The sequence below is a fragment of the Phasianus colchicus genome, chromosome 6 (genome assembly GCF_987193195.1).
Source record: "Phasianus colchicus chromosome 6, bPhaCol1.hap1.1, whole genome shotgun sequence".
Classification (NCBI taxonomy): Eukaryota; Metazoa; Chordata; class Aves; order Galliformes; family Phasianidae; genus Phasianus; species Phasianus colchicus.
In genome coordinates, this window is record NC_143441.1 from 22961125 (window position 1) to 22980508 (window position 19384).

Genomic DNA, 19384 nt, shown 5'->3' on the forward strand with positions numbered 1-19384 from the left:
TGGCTGTTAAAACCTATAATATTACTTGTCTAGAGCTATTGTGACAATCACTGTGCTATGTTGCATAAAAGTGCTACGCAAGCACGTGAGAACTGCAGCCTCCTCTCTGAGAGCTGAATAGACTCCAGGCTCTGAGGTCTGCTGTGCTTGGATAGGGGAAGCATTGCCTTTGGTTATCAGGGTGAAACAAGCAGTGAAATAAAACTTGGGTTGCTATGTAGCAGTCAAAGAAATTCAGTGTATGAGAAGCAGTAATTACAGCTATGTCAGTTCTTGGGCTGGAACAGCTGTTTCAGATCAGAGATCTAGACACTGTCTGTATCTGCTGACAAAATGCTCTGTGAATAAAGACAGACATGAGCCTGATGTGGGGTAGGGCAGAGTATCAGATTCTTACTGGGTGGACAGCATCAGCAGAAAATGAAGTCTGCAAGGTGTGGATGAGAATGCTTTTCCTCCAGAGGTGTTCTTTGGTCTTTTTTTGTGGAGTGGGAGAGTATGAGAACAAGCATAAAACTGTCAGATGGCTGAAGGAAAAATGCAGAATCTGAGAAATAAAAAACCTGTATGCTGTGGAGATTTCCCTGTTCATATTTAAAATGTATGCTGCATCCATAACACTCAGCAACACATAGCAAGGGGGAAGCAGGTAGCTAGGTGCTTGGGAGCCCTCATGCAGGGGGAACTTAACATTGGTAGTTTCTTTGCAAATGAAACTAAGCAGTGCAAAAGGAGTAAAATTAATGCCTGTAATCCTGAAGTTTTTATGGTCTTCAGTTGCACTGTTGACTACAAAGTGTATTTATGTTTCACCAGAATAAAACTCTCATAATAAAGTTGACTTAAGAAAAAGCGAGCCTGTGCACTTCTCTGTGGCATATAAAAATGCATTAAAATTGTTCTTGCTTAACATCAGAAATAAATAGATTAAATGCTGTCATTCTTGATTTGGTAACAGGTCTTGGGAAGCAAGTAACTGGAGCAGAAGATAACTTTGTTTTTAATTGTAGGTGCTTGGCAATTACAATTGTGGTGTTTATACCTTGCTGGTTTGTGATCGCTACCACAAGTGTGCTGGAGCAGAACAGAGAGGCAGCCCCTGCTCTGAAGCTTTACAAGGGCTGGCATTTATCTCAATTGCTTGTCATGGCTCATGACATGTTCCTTATGTGTTAGAGAAGGCAGCTAAAGCAGGGAGAAAATGCAGCAAATAGCCTAAGGCTGGAGGTTTAGCCAGTGGCAGAGATACACGGGTATATCACATCTGATCAAAGTCTGTCAGGTGGATGCTCTGTGCTCATGCTAATCCTGTCCACAAGCAAGAAGTCAGGCATCTGTAAGCATGAGCTGCACACCATGGCATGGGGAACAAACAGGGCAGGGGGGTTTTCTCATCTCTTTCCTGAGAAGAGCAGGGCAGACGATTTGGTGTGAGCTCACACCAGTGGGGCTCGAGCCTTACAGACTGTGAGCAGCTCTCCCTCCCAGCAGCAGCTCTGCCACCTCCTGAGTGCCACTGGAGCTGCAGCATGGCTATGCGCGAGCTCACCTGAAGCAACATCACCAGGTTAGAAACACAGCAGCAGTCAGGCCTGGTTGAGTTAAAAGTGCATCCAGTTCTGATCCCACTGTAAGTGATGAGCAGAGGATGCTTAGGGCAGGGGAACAGAACAAGTACAGACAGTCCCGATGCGCTCACTCAGCATCCACCAGTCTGTGGAAGAGGGATTTTGCTGTTCTCATTCTGCTGTGATGGGTAGCCCCTGGTGAACTTTCTTACTATTGATTTGTCAGATCAGTTTTTGAACCCATTGGTACTTCAGACCATCTTGTGGCAGTGAGTCCTACAGTTTGAGGAGTGTGAAAGCATTTTTTCTTTGTTTGTTTGTTTTAAACACAATCCCCATGATGGTAGGTGTTGTGATGCTACTCTCCAGTTACACAAGTGGTGAACAACTCATCTCCAGTTCATCTTCGTACTGTTTTGTGCCCTTCTGTCATATCCCCAGTGAGCTGTCTCATTTTCAAGCTAAACCCCTACTTATTCCTCATTCTAAATCTCTTCCATTAAAGCTGATCATCTTCTATAATGTTACTTTGGGATGAGGCAACCAGAACAGCATGAAGTATTTAAAACACGGAAACACACCAGCTTATGCAGGAGTATTATGGTATTTTCTGTTTGTGTTCTGTTCAGCAACATATCAATTAATTACTAATCCTCTTCCTTTTCTGTCTGTGTGTGTTTTTCTTTTTGATCCGTACTGAGTGTTAAGTTTAGAAAATAAAACTGCATAGAGCTATAACGGAGTCTTGCCTGCATACAGTTACGTATAATTTTTCCTATGGGAATGAGTTTGCATTTACCAGTATTACATTTTATATGCAACTTTTTCTCCAAGGTACTCAGTATCTTTAGATCCTTCCTCTCAGGGCTGAGAGGTGCTGGAATCAGTGCAAAGTGAGGATGGCAGCTCTAATGGATGGGTGGGGAGTGGTGTGGGAAGGAGCCCAGGGGACCCTTCTGGCAGCATTCCGCTGCTTTATCAGCTTTGTTAGCTCAGGAAGTTGTGTCTTTCCCATTCAGCCCTTTTCCTCAAGTAGCACAGATCTGTGTGAGACTTTCTGGTGACTCTCCTTTATAATAATTAGAAATACTATTTGAATTGTTCTAATAATAAATCAGAATAATTAATCAGTCCATGTTACGTGAATGTTCCAATGTTATGTTACTACTCACCTGTAGTAGAGTTGTTACATTGACTCTGAAGTCCTTAAGAATTTGAGTCCGTTTTTTTTTTTTTTTTCAACACGTGGTTGAAAAATGAGGCTGCAAATATGTGATGAAGGTTACTGAAGAATGGAGAAGCTCAGCACTGTGTTTGAGTCTGAAACACATTAAGTACTCTTTGAATGCACAGGTCTTGTAAACAAGGGAATATACAATATCTCTGTTGTGAAATGGGCACATATTATTATCACTGGTTCTCTGCCATTGAAAATCCTTAGGAACTGGCAGAACTTGTTTTCATTTACAGAATGAAATGGCAGTTGTGCCACAGAGGTGTGCATTTTTCCCCATGGAAAAATTGAGAGTTTGAAAGGTGGGAAAAAGCTAGCATACAACACTGATAAGAGCAAGCGTGCTGCTCTTTTATGTCCCTTTGTGTTTCTTTGCAGTGGGTTCATTTATGTAAGACCATATTTCATTACAGCATTTCCTCCAAGCACCCTTGTCGTGAAAGCAAGGGTCAGACTTAGCGAAATGTGTGGAAAAAGATGGAGATCTTCTGCAAGTGTTTATAAGTCATCCTGGAGTAGTGTCCTCTACTAGGTGCAGGAGAGTCATGCTTGGTCTCAGTAACTTTATCTTTTCCCATTGAAATGGGGTTAAAAAGCATAAAAGTTGTACCTGAAAACAGTAATATTTTAAAAATTACATTGTATTTTGAGGATACGATGCCTTAAACTAAGGGAGGTCATTTGTTTGGCTTCTTTAAATGATCCTTTCCAAAAGTTTCATGGTTTATTGAAGGCAATGCCCACCCGAATAGCCCAGTGCGTCCTGTGGGTTTCTCTCACTGCCCTTGAGCACAGGCATACCAAGAAGGTGGGCTCAGGCTGCCTCCGGCACTGAGGAGCGCTACTCTTAGTGCTGTGCAGCCTGGACATGCTCTACTATGCTCTGCTGTGCTGTGGCTGGTGTGGTGACCACCTGGATTGTACCACCCCGTGATTTGGCAAGGAGATGGCCAGTTCTTCTGTAGTTGTTTCAGAATTTGGGTGTTGTTATTTCTGCATGATTTATAAAGCGCTTGCATGTAAAAATGAGCAATAAAAAATAGCTGCATAGATGACAGATGTTTTGCAAATACGCAGAAAGGGATTGCATGGTAAGGTCAAAAAGACAAGAACTGTGCGAAAATGCAGTCCCTGGCTGAATGCTTTGTTTCTAGTCCATTGGAAGAGGCATTTGTAGAGCTTACAGAATGTATTTGTTCAGAGTCCTCTTTGTTTCCTGTTCCTTTCCTGGCCATGCACGTAGGATATTGCCATGGAGCAGAGCGTGGCGTTTCATTTTTCACCAGCCTGTTCTGCCACTGTCCCTTGTGCATGCCTGCACCTCCCATCTGAACAACTTGCCCCCAGCTTCTCTCCATGCATGCTCGTCATGTGTTGGGATCTCCTCCACTTTTTTTAGCACTTTGTTTCAAGCAGTACTGTTAGAGATCCATTCATTAGTGCTTGATTGTTATTATTTTTATTTAAAAATGCTGATGAGAATAAATGTTTAAATGCACTGGGTAAAATGCAAAGTTTTGTGCATTCAGCCATTGAATGGTTTCCCTTGAACTCCTGTTTCTATGAAGAATATCAGTTTTGTCTAGTTATATAGTAATCCTATACTGTTTGCTACTCATTCTGCACTTCTTTTCTCCTTGATTGGAAAAAAAAAAAAATGATACGAGCTCATACATTCACAAAGCATGTGTAAAATGTGACTTCTCCTTTGTATGTATCATGGTGTGTCTGGCAATGAAAACCAAACCTCCCCTGGCCAGACTATCTGGTAGGAAGCTCCCCCCCTTGTTTAGCCAGAGATTACAAATCCCATTCTTCCAATGCACTGCCATTTTGGATAAAATATGGACCTTCAAAACCAAATGAAAGGGTCAGTTAAAATAAACAGAACTTTCTAGCAGAAGCATTGTACTAGAATGTGGAAAGAACGGCAGCCAAGGCTTCTGGCCATGAGCCAGAAATTGGAAAATTGGGAAATATTGGTTGCTTTCTCATTCTTTAATTTACAATGGCTATATAACATAGGCGGGCCTGAGTCTAATTCAGAATGAGGTTTGCCCTTCCTGTGGTTGTTCAGATGCAGTGAAAAGGAACGGTGCTTTAATGATGTGTGGATCAGACAGACCAAATCTACATCTGTCAGCCTCCTTTCTTACCAGCCTGGCTTTGCTCTGCTTAGATTTCAGATTCCTACCCTTTCTGTTATCTGTTCCTTTTGATAAATTCTGCAATGAGAGGAAATGTTTTTTGCATAATCTTAAGGAGTCCTGTTTCCTATTTGAGTTCTGAGGAATGGCTTGTAGCACTAAGACCCTTGGGATCTTATTTCTTCTGGATGGAAGCTAGACAAGCATAATGAGGACCCTCTGTGCAAATTCAATATTAGTTCTACACCTAAGGTCAAGGAGAAGTTAATGACCATTTTTTACATACTGAAATCAGTTATGGAACTGACATTATTGCTTGTATTTTGTCCATTTAAAATGCTGAAATAATGTATATTAAGTTGATTTAAACTGCAAAGCATTAGTAAGAACAAAAGCCATGAATTCCAGATTAATGTTTGAGTGAAACTGGCGTCGTTGTCATTTTGGCAGTAGTTCATTCTCAAATTTACAAGCACCTTTATTCCATCCTATGCTTGCTGTGCTTTTTTAGATACAGAGGTGCTGAACAATATTGTAAACTGGCGTCTCTTTAATAATTTTTGCATTCTCTTTGTTTCTTTAATTAGCTGATTTACTCAGCTGATTGCACAGCTGTCTGGGCGACACCCCCCAAGGGCCTGCCAACTGTTTCAGAGATATGTGGTGTACTCAGAGAAGGGAAATCTGCACAATAATTTGCATATATATATGCAGACATAGTGGGAAGGAATGAGAAAGCTCAAAGGCAAATTTTGTATTGCTAATAAAAGGAATCATGTTAAGGATGAGCTTAAAAAGCTTTCTCTTTTCAGTAATTTCCAGCAAAGGATCACAGTTTCATGGTAAATAAAGAACCAGTTCTCAGTTGGAAGGTTTTATTTCTGGGATTATCACTGTGCTGTATATGCAGCTTTTGGTGATTTCAGAGTTGTTCACTGCTTGTTGTTTTTCTTCTTTCTATCTGGAAATAAGACTTGGAAAATACAGAGTATGTATGTGTGAGGACCTGGTCTGCCTTAACATGGTCCCCCAAATCTGGGGTTTGTGTAGCATTTACTTGCAGCTCAGCTCCTTTCCACCTCTCAGCACTAGTGCCTTATGTAAGGTAGAGGATGTGGCTTTTATTTTCCCCAATGGAATCAATACAAGCCATTTTTTTTTTTCCCATCCTGATAAATTAATAAGCATCAGCAAACATTATAACATTGTCAAACAGCTTGGAGCTGCCATAGTAACAAACCTCTCTGGAGCCCTCTCTACCCTCTCCATGAAGAACAACAAGCTTTGTTGTTCGAATAAGAAAGTTTTCAAAAACCATGAAGTGGGCTTAGAATGATGTGCTCTTTGGAAAAAAAAAAAACAAAAACAAAAACATTTTTTTGCTACTTCTGGAAAGCTATGAACTTCCTTAGGGAGGGGGAAAAAGAGAGAAACACACTTATTAAAAAAAAAAAATTGAGTTATAAGAAGAATGCTGGAAGTTGTGAACTTCCCAGGAGCAGATGATAAATCAAGTGGTGCAGGCTGTTGGCAGTTCAGAGCATTGAATGCTTCCCCCAGGGAATTTTCTTGGAGATTCCCTAGGTCTTTTCAGCAGTGAACAGGAACAGAAAAATAGCCTATAACCATTCAGCAGGGATAGGAGAGTGAAAATCTGCTGGCTTGTCAAATAAACAACATTCTATCTACAGAGGGCATATTGGTGCCTTGTTGGCTAGAAGAAATTATAGATATGAATGATGAATGTGTACAGAATCATTAAGATTGGAAAAGACCTCTAAGATCATCTCGTCCAATTACATGTATTTATATATGCATGTATTTATGCATACATATCCATTTTACCTATACAATAAAAAGTTTAATCACACGGTAGGATTGAAATCTTACAAAGGGTGAAATAGTTTGGTGTTGGAGGATGTTAGCAGGTTAAAGAACAACAGTAAGTAATAAATGAGCATTCTTATTTGAAATGAAGGCACTGCTGAAGTATGAAAGGCATAGTCTAAGGAGAGACCAAGCTAAGTGCAGAGGCAGAGCTGCTTCCACACCACCGTGGGGACATCTCTTTCCTAACTGACAGGTGTTGCCAGGCTGTGCCTGGGGGCTCGCAGTGCTCAGTGGGATCAGTCTTGAGAGCAGCCTAGGGCAGTGCAATGTAAGCAGTGTATCTGCCAAAGGCAAGGTTTATGAGTTCCCAGAAGGCAGGCAGTCCTGGTGCCATGGCTGGGCTTCAGAGCGAGCTTACAGGCTGTCAGAAATGCCCTGTCCCCTCTGCTGCCTGCTGACAGAGTGCTCTGTTCTCAACCAGGACATCAAACGCAGTCGAGCTTACAGCAATCCATCACCAGCTGAACAAACCCCAGTCGTGTTACAGCTGGAAGGACAGCCTGTTTTGTGGGGAGCTGGCTTTGGAGTGGCCATGGTGGAGGACAGATGTCCACGCCTGCCATGCTGCTCTGTCCTGCAGCAAAATGGTTGGTGGGGGTGGCGGGTCCCCACTGAATCATTTAGATAATTAGCTTTTGGAGTTCACACCCTGTGGAGCCAAAGGGAGGAAGTTCACACCTCTGCTGGTGTTATTGTTCAGGCAGGCTGGCTGCAGAGCTTGTGCGATAGCGCAGGGGTTTGTCTCAGGGAGGTTATCTTGGCAACCAGAAGGGGCAGAAAGAAGAAACTTCATTTATAGCAGAGGAAGCATGCTGGATTGCTGCACAATAGAGCAAAGCCTCTGGGAAGATTGGAATTCCTTGGGTTCCAGGAGTTGCTTTATGGGTGGATTTTTCTTTTTTTTTTAACTGTCCTTTCCAAATTCACTTAGGTGAAAGATGCTGCTATTTGAATAGCACAAAATGCTATTCAAAATGCAATAGTGTGAATTGTAAGATGTGACTTTTAAAAGTCAAATATGGTTTACCTTCAGGTCTGGGGCCATGAAGAGCAGCCCACCTAGGAGCAGAGTGCTATGCAGCCTCAGGGCCAGGTGGGGTGCTTCCTCTGGGTGCTGGGAGGACCTCAGTGCTGCACACTGAGTCCAGCTGCAAAGAGCCCTTTGGTGTTCTCTAGTGCTGTTGAGGGAGACAGATCTCTTCCTGTGCCTTAAATCTGCTTTAAAGTTTGAAGTGAGGCTGCGAAAGCGGGAAGAGCAGCAATCAGTACTGTTGACTCAAAGGTTGTTCTCAGTTCCCATGTCAGCCATGGTTATGTTCCCTCTCCCTTCTGACTCCTTTGCAATGACTGATCTTGCTGATATAGCTATACAGCATGATTTACTTTTACTTCTTTGCTATTTTTTTCTGTTGATTTAATGAGCTGAAGTCAAATTGCTAAAGGACAAAGCTTCCTTCTTCAAGTACTTTCAATTCCAGTGTTGGTTTTATGGAAGAATCCTCTAGATAAAGCTCAGCTACAGTCCATATGGATACAAGGGACTTGGATCAGATAATGACCCTTGTGATCCTTAAGTGATCATAAAAAATCAACATCTGAAATTCCCTAGGCTAATTTGCAAATGGACACATTGGAACTGCACATTAACAAGCTAATGCTCCTTTAATGTCTTTTTATTTTATTCCTGGTGACCTCTCTTATTGACCAAAAGAGAAGTGTTGCAGATAGAAAAGAGAACTGGCCAGTGCACATTCATTTGCATTTTTTTCTTTCTGTGGTTTCAAGGCTGAATGCAAACATAACATTAAGCAGATACTAACATATCAGGGTAAACTGCCTTTGCCTTTCCCTGGAACTGCTGCTTTGTCAGGTGTGCTGGGTACTGGTGTGGCAAAGAGAGAACCAGGGCTTATGCTGGCAGAGAAGGCAGTGGTTGGTCCAGCTCCAAAATTCACAACTTCTTTGTGTTACATGCTACAGTTTTAGGGAACTGTCCCAGAATCAACACTTGCCTGGGAAATGCTTTCCCATCCCACCCTAGCCTTCCTGTCGCTTTTCCTATGACTGAATTTGCAATGTCAAGCCTTTTTGTTAAAAAATATAAAGCCAGCTGTCCCTAAATGGAAAATTATCCTTGAATTCTTACATTTTATGGCTGAATGTGTATTGCATGCACAAGAGCCTGTTGGGGCAGTACCAAGGCTACTGCCATAGAGTGATTTCCTGGGTGGGAATTGAGGGGCTGTCTGTAAGATGGCACTGGGTGAGGAAATACAACAATTAGTTTCTTGCTGCATCTGATGACCTATGTGAACATACATTTTTTAACTATATAGGAGTATTTAAGAGATTTATGTTGTTTTATTTTTTCTTTGTTTTATATAAAAAATATGTAGTAACCTTTTTTGTACTGGAACCATCAAAATAGAATTAAGGATTGTTATTCACCGGTGTGGCCACTTCAGCCTTCAACGAGCTGTATTCTTGTGGTGGAAAAAATATACTGATGGTCTGATTCCTTAAGTGTTATCCCCTGAATGTAGCTGAAGGGCTCAAACCATGGCTGGTCCTTACATGTTTCAGTGAGAGACAGAGAGGATGCAGCAACCAAGTTTGTGATGGAAACTTCATGAAAAAGAGGCTGACTACTCCCTCTCTCCCAAGAGAGCCAGGAGCATGTCAGTGTGAGGTCTGGGACTTTCCTTTTTTTCCTATAAGAAAATATTTACTGGTTCTTTCCTACATTCCTTACACAGTCTAAACAGTACTGCAGCCAAGGAGAGCTGGGTTTGGATTATCCACTTTTTCAGCTTTTTTAGAGTTGAGCTGTGAAATTGCTGACAAAAATACTTTTTTTTTTTTTTTTAATGGATTTGTTTAGCGTATGTCCTAACCATGGCCATTTTCTCGTCAGCTTTAAAATTTCTCACACTAAAATTGTTCAACACCCAAGGACATTAGTGCTGTGCAGGCTGGGAGTGTGCACCCTCCTCCTCCTCTGTGCCTGCTGAAAGATGCAGTTCCCTGCAACCCTCCATGCCTGCTGTTGTCGATAGTTCCTATGCTGTCCCTTTGCTGTTCTGACAGCCAAAGTAGCAATAGCACATGCCTTCCTCTATAGTTGGCCAACTTGTTTTGGTCAGAGTAGTCCTAGGGGCTGATGCTGGGTGACAAGGAATTGACTGTGGGCTGCTTGTCATTTCTTCATTACAACTGGTTACAGCATGCCTAGGAGAAGCTGCCTGGACCCACGGATTTACTTTGACCTGGAAATACCATGATTAGCCGTCAGCATCTGAAGAGATGTTTTGACCATTTGTGACTAGGAGAAACCAGGAAAGTGAGAGTTGAGGAAATGCTCTATTTCTGCTAATACAGTCTTGAGCAATTCTCAACCATTTGTTATTATTTTTTTATCAATATTTTTTATTCATTAGCACCTTATGGCATTGAAACACTCCTGCCTCTTACCTGCTGTTTTGAGCAGTATTTGGCATATCAATTCTTTATGCCCTGTGCAGTTACAGCTCTGGGAAGAAGAATACTGGGAGAGAGGTCACAAAAGAAGGGGCTGCACAGATCCCTGATGTGGTAGGATGGAGTAGGCCCTCTTGAGAAACCTGGGACAGGAAAGCAGGGGCTACACAGAGCTTTTGGGGCTGTAATTCTGGTTGTGTCTTTGTTGGGTTGTTGCTTTCCCAGCCTAGAGCATGGATACATTGCAGTGGTACTATCACATTTTGGTTTTGTCTGTCTTTAAATTCTACTGCAATTTAACCCAGATTATAAATGCTTTCTATTACATCTAAAGATTGACCCCATGTTTTCAGCATTTGCCCTGAATTCTAGGGCTTGGCTTTTATAGAATCATAAAATCACCATGGTTGGAAAAGACCTCTAAGATTATCCAGTCCAACCATCCAACTCTCACCAATATTTTCCACTAAGCCAAGTCCCTCAATACAACACTAAACATTTCTTGAACACCTCCAGGGATGGTGATTCCACCACCTCTCTGGGCAGCCTGTTCCAGTGCCTGATCACTCTCTTGGAGAAGTATTCCCTAACATCCAACCTGAATTTCTCATGGCACAACTTGAGACCATTCCCTCTAGTCCTATTGCTAATTACATGGGAGGAGAGGCTCACCCCCACCTCACAAACCTCCCTTCAGGTAGCTGTAGAGAGTCAAGTGATGTCAGCAAACCCAGTGAAGGTTTGTACCAGACTTCTGATTGGTGGTTTTTTTGCCTTTTTTTTTTTTTTTTTTAAACTGCTTGAAACAGATTCCTGAACAGAATAAAATGTATTGATAAAATTACTTTTCCTCCTTTTGAAATTACTTCTATATTAATTTTATTTTTTTAATAATATAACTGTGTGAGGTGGGGAGAAAGAAGCATCGTACCCTATTTGGCATACCAATGTCAGCAGAAATCCTGTAGTAAAAGAATAAATCCGTATCCTTTAGTTGGAATTCAAGAACAGTCTAAAGTTAGTTCTTTTTTAACATTCTGGATGCTGCCTGAGGCTTGGGCTGACTGTGCCTCATGCCTGTAGCAGACTCAGCGTGCCAGATCTCATGGCTTCAACTCCATGCATCAGCTTGACTGTGTTAACCTGGCTGTGTCCGAAGGGTTAGGCTAAGGAGAACTATGGTGAGAGTGACTGATGAGGCTCCAACTTCTGCCTGCCAACCATTGTCCTGCTGCCTGCATACTGATTTGTTCAGCGGTCAGATCCCAGGCAGCTTCACTTTACAGATGTAATTTTAAGGCAAAGCAAGATTGGTGATGCTTGCTTTCAAACAAGCAGTGGCAGATCAGGTGCAGACTGATGACTGGTTCAGATATCTTAGGATGGAGGAGGTGACTTTCGTGAGTAATGGTGGTGTTTGTTGAGATTAAGATCACTTTGCTTACAAAGAATTTTCCAATGCTGAGATGAAGGGTAAATCTGCTTATTTTGTTTAGTCTGAGTTGACCTTCTGCAATTAGATGAAAATAAAGGGATTTCTGTTTTTCATTCTTTGTGAGTCGCTGGGTCTTGTTATAGTATATAGACAAGTTCCTTAAATTCCACTGCTTTATCAGGAATATCTTAGTAGCAGAAATATAACTACTCAGTACTGCATTTTACTGCCTAGATTAAAAACAAGTCCATACAGGAGGTTTTCCAAAACTACTCAATGACTTGACTAGAAAGCTAAACTTGGAACCACATTGGTTTAATGGCCATCCTGTTTGATCTGGAATGGGCCATGTGCTGCTTTGGTGCTGCTTGTGATTTAAACATGCTTGCTTCCAACACATTCTCTTTCTTATTTTAGCAATTCATCAGAATGAAGAACACAGCGGTCAAGAAATAAGAGGGCTGGAAGAGCTCAGGAGTGCCTCTGATGCTCAGGTAAATGTGTAAGATTAATGGCATCTTAGAAACTTTTTCAAGTCTACAAGCTGAAGGATCTGCTTTTGATAGCTCTTTAGCACTGGAAAATGGATTTTCCTCAATGATCTGAGCAGGGAGATGTAGGAAGTAGAAGTCTTCTGGATATTGTCTTATATGGCTATTTAGAATAAGACTGATGGTCACCCTGGGAATTAGTCCCCTGATGTTGGAATCAGACAGCATTTTTAAACTCTCTCTGCTCTTTCTGGATGATACACATAGCACATACCAGATGTGAAAATAAAATGAATTGTGTTTTAAGAGGCAAGAGCATATGACATTTTGATTGAATTTTAATCACTGTAAGTAGACATGCAATGAAATGAAGATACTTAAGAGTCGCTTGAGTGTAAGAAACAACGTCTTTCTTTCCTTCCTTAACTATCCCCATTGACAACCAAAGCATACTTCTAGATATTACTCAGAAGAAATAAAACTACGCTCTTCAGTAATTTATTGCGGGATTTCTTATCCCTGTTGATTCTGTGAATCTTTTTGGATTAATCTTTAGCTCATTCAATCATTCCGTTCACATATTTGAACTGTGCATAATTATATTGCACATTATATTGATACTGATTATTGTTTTTAATTTAAAATTGGTTTCTCCCAGTCTTGACTGTTTGGTTTTTTTTTTTTGTTTCTTCTGTTCTTCTTGAAAATCTTTTGCTTCCCACCAGTTGTCACAATTTCTTCTCCTGATGAATACAAACTGTAGCTCTTGTCTCTGATTTCTCTCCTAACATTTTGCTAACTAAAAAGCTGTACGTGAGAGGGATGGGATTTGTAATGATGTCTGTGAGCAACCCTGTTCTATGCAGTCATGTTAGCAGTACCTGAACCCTTTTGAGATGCAGGCTCTCTCAAGCACAGGAGGGTCTGCTGGAAGCTTTGGTAGTAATGCCTCCTACTATTTTTCATGGAAATTACAACAGATACAAAGAGCACTCTTTGATAGAGCTACAAAACATGATTTTTCAACAGTCACCACCATTAGCTGTACATTTTCAGGAGTGGTAAACAAGAGCCTGCATGCCGCTCTAGTAAAAATCTGAATCAGTGGAGGTGACCACTGTTGCCACTGCTGAAATGCACAACCCACTGCCTCACTGTGCTCACATCCACCAGCATCACTGAATGTCAGTGGGTACCCTTTTTCACATTTCCATGTTAAATGCAAATGCCATTCTGTCAGACTACCCCACTGCTGCCATCTGTCACGCAGTAGCAACGTGTAACAGAATATTGTTAGAATAGTTATTCAACATCTACTGCCATACCACCAACATCTGCCTCTGAGGCTGTGGGCCAGTATAATAAAATAGGAGGTATTACTTTTGGAACAGTCCATGTAGTTGCTATTTTTGGGAAGTGCTTGTTTACATTTATATAAGAGATATAAAAGAAAAGACTACATTGGTTGCTCAAAGCTTATAAGTAGACAGCTAGTAGGATTACATGGGCGGATGATAATGAAAAAGAATGGTTAATACTGATTTATTCATCTCTCATTCGGCTGCAAATCAGCTTCTGAAGTTTGAAAGAATTTGAAATGCATTTACAATTAATTATTAACTGAGCAGTTAAGGAAAGTGTTGAAGAACTCAACTGGGAGTAGAACAGTGGCATTATCAAAGCAGCCGTTGCTCTAATTTGTTTGTCAGTCCCATAAAAACGGCATTCTGCAAACATTGGGTACAGTTTGGGCGAAGGGTTTGAATGTTCTTTTTACTTTAGTGAGACTGTGCAGGTGACTGGAGCAAAGTAAATGATCTGTTGAGGCAGTGACATACCGGTATTTAGTTTTCAGGCTGATCAAAGCGGAAACTTGCAATAATTATGTTTTCAACAGATGCAAAGGACATAGTTGTACAGTTCAAACAACACAAATCTCTTCTGTTAGCAGGATCTAAAGGTGTGATGCCTGCTCTAAACACTGCTCTGCTTGACACAGAATTGACTTACCTCAGTAATGCACAAAGCTGGTGGAAGACTGGAAAAAAATGTGAGATTTTTAAATGGATTGTTTCTTAAATAACGTTCCATAGGGATGCCTTAAGTCACTGCCATGTCACCCCTGGCATATTAAGGATTTTGCAGAGGGAATATTTTCCAGTGGATGTGCTGAGAAACAAAAAGGCATTGTCAGCATCTTTCCTTTTCCAACCTCAGTAGTGACTAATTCATTTTTCTTCCAGTTAAACTTTCTTATTTCATTTCAAATATTCTAGAAACACCTGCAATTATAGTAATTTGCACTGTAAATATTAGTGAAGTCTTCCTGTGAGGTTCTACATACTTTTTTTATCATTCATTAAACTAATGTGTGTTAAAATATACAAGCTCATAATTTTCACCTTCAAATAAGTTGGTACTAGCAACTTGGTTGGTATATGTGAATTGGAGGATTAAGCAGAAATATTTGGGCATGCAGGATTTTGGAGGCTGTGTGCCTGCACAGAAGACAAATCAAGACTGCACTGTGCAAATAGAATGGTCGGTATTTACCCTTTTCCTTAACAGCTTTAGAGGTATTTCTTGGAAATTAGATTTATATTGACAAATGAAAATGACTGGTTGTATGAGACTCTAACAGTATCTTCCCAACCACCTTTTAGAAGTTGTCATTGATTACTTAATTAGTTGAGCTGAATGCTTTCTCATATTACTTAGCAGAAAGATTGATAGTAGAAAATTGGTATAATTGAGAAAATCAGAATTTAAAGTGAAAGGCTCATATTTTTATCCTTAGTTATAAAACAACACATTTAGCATTTTGTTTTTCAAGTGTGTAATTTACTTCTAGAGCCTAGCATGTACATTTAACTTGATAGAACTCTGTCTTTCTCAGGAATTTTTTAGTTGGCTTTTTACCCTCTGGAAGACTGCTGGAGGAGGGGCATGTTAAAAAATATTCTTTCTTCTTGGTGGTTATTTGAAACAGGATGATAGGATTCTCTAAAGAAGTTTCCCATTTGAATACAGGCAGTATTAGTGTCAGAGAGTTTATTTTTTGCTGGGGTGCTCACCCACATAGGAAGCAACAGTACCTTCTGTCTGAACATACAAAGAAAAGCAAGGACCACGTATTCAGAAAGTTGCTGTTCTCCACAATGTTCCTTCCAGTTGAACATACTGAAGCCAGTTGTTTCTCCCAAAACAGAAATCCCTCTTCCGCAGCTTAAAATAAGAGTTTTTAACCTTTGGGCTTTGCTTCATGCACTGGGAATCAATACATATTTGTTCAGCAGAGTGAACAGGGCATTTCTGCTTGTTGTCCATCTGACATTTGATGTGCAGGGACTTGTAACCATCTTTGCTTCTCATAGATCATGGCCTGACTTGTCTGGGTGGAAGGTGTGAAAGGTGCCTCCCCAGTAGTTATAGCCCAGACATAGAAAGTATGTAAATCTTCATGGACCCAAAGCTTTGATAGCTGTAAAGCTTTGAGTTGTCCTTAGCCTGCAGGGATTACAGCACACAGATGTTACACTCTGCTAGAAGCATCCCTCAGCCATGAAATAAGCAGGTTTGGCTTTAGCTGGCGTTCTCACAAAATCAAAGCTCTGTAGTGCAGATGTCTGATCTCAGCCAGGTCTGTGATAATGGCCCAAACTCCCTGTGTGTATTACTGGACAAAAATGTGAATTTTAGCAAACAATTCATCTGACTATTTAAAATGTCTACTGTAGAGTACAAAAAAGGCATGTGATATTTTTATTTCAAATAATTCAGTAGGGATGACTCTTTGGATTCAGGAGGGAAGCCTGTATGTTCCATCAGCATCAAGCAGTGGATTTGTTACCTGCTCCAGCTGTTGAAACCTTACTCTACATTTCCCTCTTCCTTGGAGAAAGCAGTGGGCTGTAGGATCAGTAGCTTGGATTGCCACTTTCATGCTTCAGCTGTCATGGGCAGAAGTTTCTCAAGGCCAATGGACCAAAGCCCGCATGGCACTGCATGTTGGTGGAGCATCCTAGGGCTTTGGCTTTGACTTGCAAGATGTTTTATGGACTTTTGAGCAAATACTGATTTAGTAAAACTCAGGGTGAGCAGTAGAAAGAAAAGAGTGGAGAGAAAAGGTTTATTTGCAGGCTGCTTCTGAAGTCATATAGCAGTAATGGAGCCATGCCACATGCTTGGCCCTCCCAAGGCATGTATTCTTCCACCAGGAAACATCTGGGCAAATAAAACCATGCAGCTTTCAATGCAAAAGCTGTGTCAGCCATCAGCTCTGCTGTGAGCAATTTAGCCCTTGTCAGCTAATTTTGAAGGATGGGTCTGGCGTACCTGTATGTCTTCATATATACAGCATTTTTGTAAAGACAACCAGTACTGGATGTTATGGTGGTATGCTATCAGCATAGCTTGAATAACTGACAGAATATTAAAGGGAAAAAAACAGTTATATAATGTTTTTTAATAGAGAACCTGATCTTCTTCCCTAAACAGAATTGAACTATGTAATTTGTTACATGGAGAATAAATAAATGTTGCACAACTTTAACTCCTACAGCTTGAATGCATGAAACATTGTTGGAGGCAGAGCTGGGAGCTGCAGCGTGTTATTTTTAGGAGTGACTGTGTTGCTCTTCCTTCTTTTTCCAGGGCCGTTCCTGGCTAACTTTCCCATGAGTTTTTAACCTCTTGCTCTTTTTCTCTGATGTAACAGGAAACAGGCTGACAGGAACAAACAAAACACAGCATATCAGTCACACACATAGTAGCACTTGATTTAGTTAGCCCTTCCTTGTTCCTCCAGAGTAGATACATTTGGAGAGTCAGATGTGCCCCAGCTCTTCTTGAGTTGTTTCCCTGGCAGCAGCAGTTAGTCTGTGCTCAGCAAGTGGCACAGAGTTCAGCAAATATGATCAAACAGATGCGTTTCTTTTAAAGTTGAAATCCTGTGGCAGTGCCATGTCCTGGGACTGTGGATTTAAGTATCTGTTTGCTCTTTCTCCCACCCTTAAGGCAGGGGTTTTGTGCAAGCTTCAGGAGAGAGATGACATTGGACGAATTGAGCTGGTCCAGAAGCTGGCACGAGAAAACTGTCAGTTTTTGCAGGCGGATAGAAAGCAACCAGAGAAGACTGAACAAGTAAGACGTTTCTTGTTTGGGTTTTCTTGTTTGTTTCTGGTAGGGAGGGAGATTTAGGTTAGGAAACAGTAAAGCTTGATGGTCAGGTCACGCATTAGTCATGGAACTACAGCAGTTCTCTTCTGTCGTTTACATATCTCTGAAGTGCATTGAATTCAATAATTGTCTACACATTTAAATTATTATGTTGTCTCTAAGTCTGTTACGATTATAAATATCTTATGCATGGTGAAATGGCAAGTTATTTCAGGATGCTTTCCATCAAATTGTTGTTAGTGAATATGAAGTGTTTGTCTTTTTTTTTTTTTTTTTTAGGATGTAGTGACAGAATGGGTGAGGTATACAAGTGCTTAAAGTACTCAATTTAAATTGTCTTGAAGAAAATTACTTTGCTGCTTTAGAAGGAAGTATTGAGTGGTACTTTCTGGTGTGAATTGAAAAGGGTAGGGGATTCAGAAGTTTCATAAAAATATGTACTTTCAATCAAAAGTCACACTGGAGAAAGTACTATTCTGTTTAATGCTTCCGAAAGCACTTATTCAGATGTTAATAACTGGATTGGAAAATGCACTAAAATATGACTGCTCTGCTTATAGCACAATGTATTCTATTTTTATTCTCCTAGTAAAGATTTCTGTTCTGATTGCATGTTCAGTTAAAGAATCCCAGGCAAATAACTTCAAGAAACAAAAATCATACCTTGTCCTCACGTATCTTGCAGTAATATATATGTAATGTCTTCCATTTTGTACTCACTGGACAGCAGAAGAAAGACCTATGCTTTAGAAAATAATTACTTTCATCTCATCTGCGAGCTCCTTCCTACTGTAGTAAGACTGTACAAAGGAAAAGAGAAGAATCAAACCTATTTCAGAGCTTCACACCGTTCTGTTCAGCAGCATAGAAGTTCTAATCCTGTGTAGTTAAAAATGTAGTTGTATCAGTAGGTGTGCACATAGGAGAAGAGTACTTAGTGAAGCTCAGATCCCTGAGACTGAATTGCTCCTCACTGATCCACTAGCTGTGGACAGCTGGCAGAATTTCCATGTATCTACAAAATGTATCAGCAAAGTGCAGTTAAAAGGTTAGAAGCTTAAGTAAAGACGATTTTAATCCAGGAAAGATTTCTAATTGTGTTTTGGGATTTTGAAGCAAGATTACAGGCTCTGAGGTATAGAAGAGAGGTAGACTGGTACTCCAAAAATACAGTGGTGTTTTTGCTGCTTGCTCCAGTCACTGCAGAGGGTGTCAGCTGCAGTTCTGCAGCTATGCAGATTACAGCACAGCTCTATAAATGGAAAGGAAAGAAGTGCTCAGCTTTTCTTCTCATTTGAAAAGTATGATACTTTGCAATTGCTGCTATTTAGGGGGCGAATGGCTCCAGTTTAGCCGGAGCTCAGTCAAGCTGGCTGAGTGGTATAATGCAGCAGTTACTGCTCTTGAACAAGGGTGTGTGGTTAGACCTAAGAGGTGCCAGGAAATACAAAAGTTGTTTGAGATCCTTTATGGGCAAAACACAGGTTATTCCTCATGCAGCCTTTATTTCTTGCGTGGGTTATTTGCTAAGCTCGCTGCTTTCTTTGGGCATGGGCACCAAGAAGGCAGAGCTGAAAGTGGGCAAGATGTGCCACAGGCTTCTCAGTTTAGCTTACTCAAGTACTTTGCTTTCAATAGAAAAAAAAACCCTATGCTTTGCAAGGTGGGGGCAGTGGGAGCTCAGGTCGTGAACGTTCAGGAAGATGTGAGGCTCCATCCCTTCCTCTCCCTCCCTTCCTCCCTTCCCATCTGAGACTGCTCTGGCGTGTGTGTGCTGGCAGCAGTCAGCTCTGGGCAGCCTTCTCCTGCCTGCAGCTGTTCCCACTCCTTTCTGAGGAGCGATGTGGCAGGCCATTGCAGGGCAGGCTGTGCAGTGAGCGTTGCCTGTATGTCAGTTATGTGAGCTTTCAGCCTTCCCCCCATCCTACTGCTGCAGAAGTGATGGCAGATTCATTGGCATCGGC

At 41.1% G+C, this 19384-nt stretch overlaps 1 protein-coding gene across 6 annotated transcripts in view; it reads left to right on the plus strand.

Moving 5' to 3' along the window:
* Positions 1-19384, plus strand: part of RAPGEF5 (Rap guanine nucleotide exchange factor 5) — a 152373-nt gene that overhangs the window by 50210 nt on the left and 82779 nt on the right. For 4 of the 6 annotated variants that reach the window (XM_090142681.1, XM_090142682.1, XM_031590087.2 and 1 more), the window contains 2 exons: positions 12169-12245; positions 17259-17384. In XM_090142681.1, coding sequence (XP_089998807.1) covers positions 12169-12245; positions 17259-17384 — 203 coding nt within the window. The remainder of the gene's footprint in view (positions 1-12168; positions 12246-17258; positions 17385-19384) is intronic. The other 2 variants (XM_090142684.1, XM_031590089.2) reach the window with 1 other exon arrangement.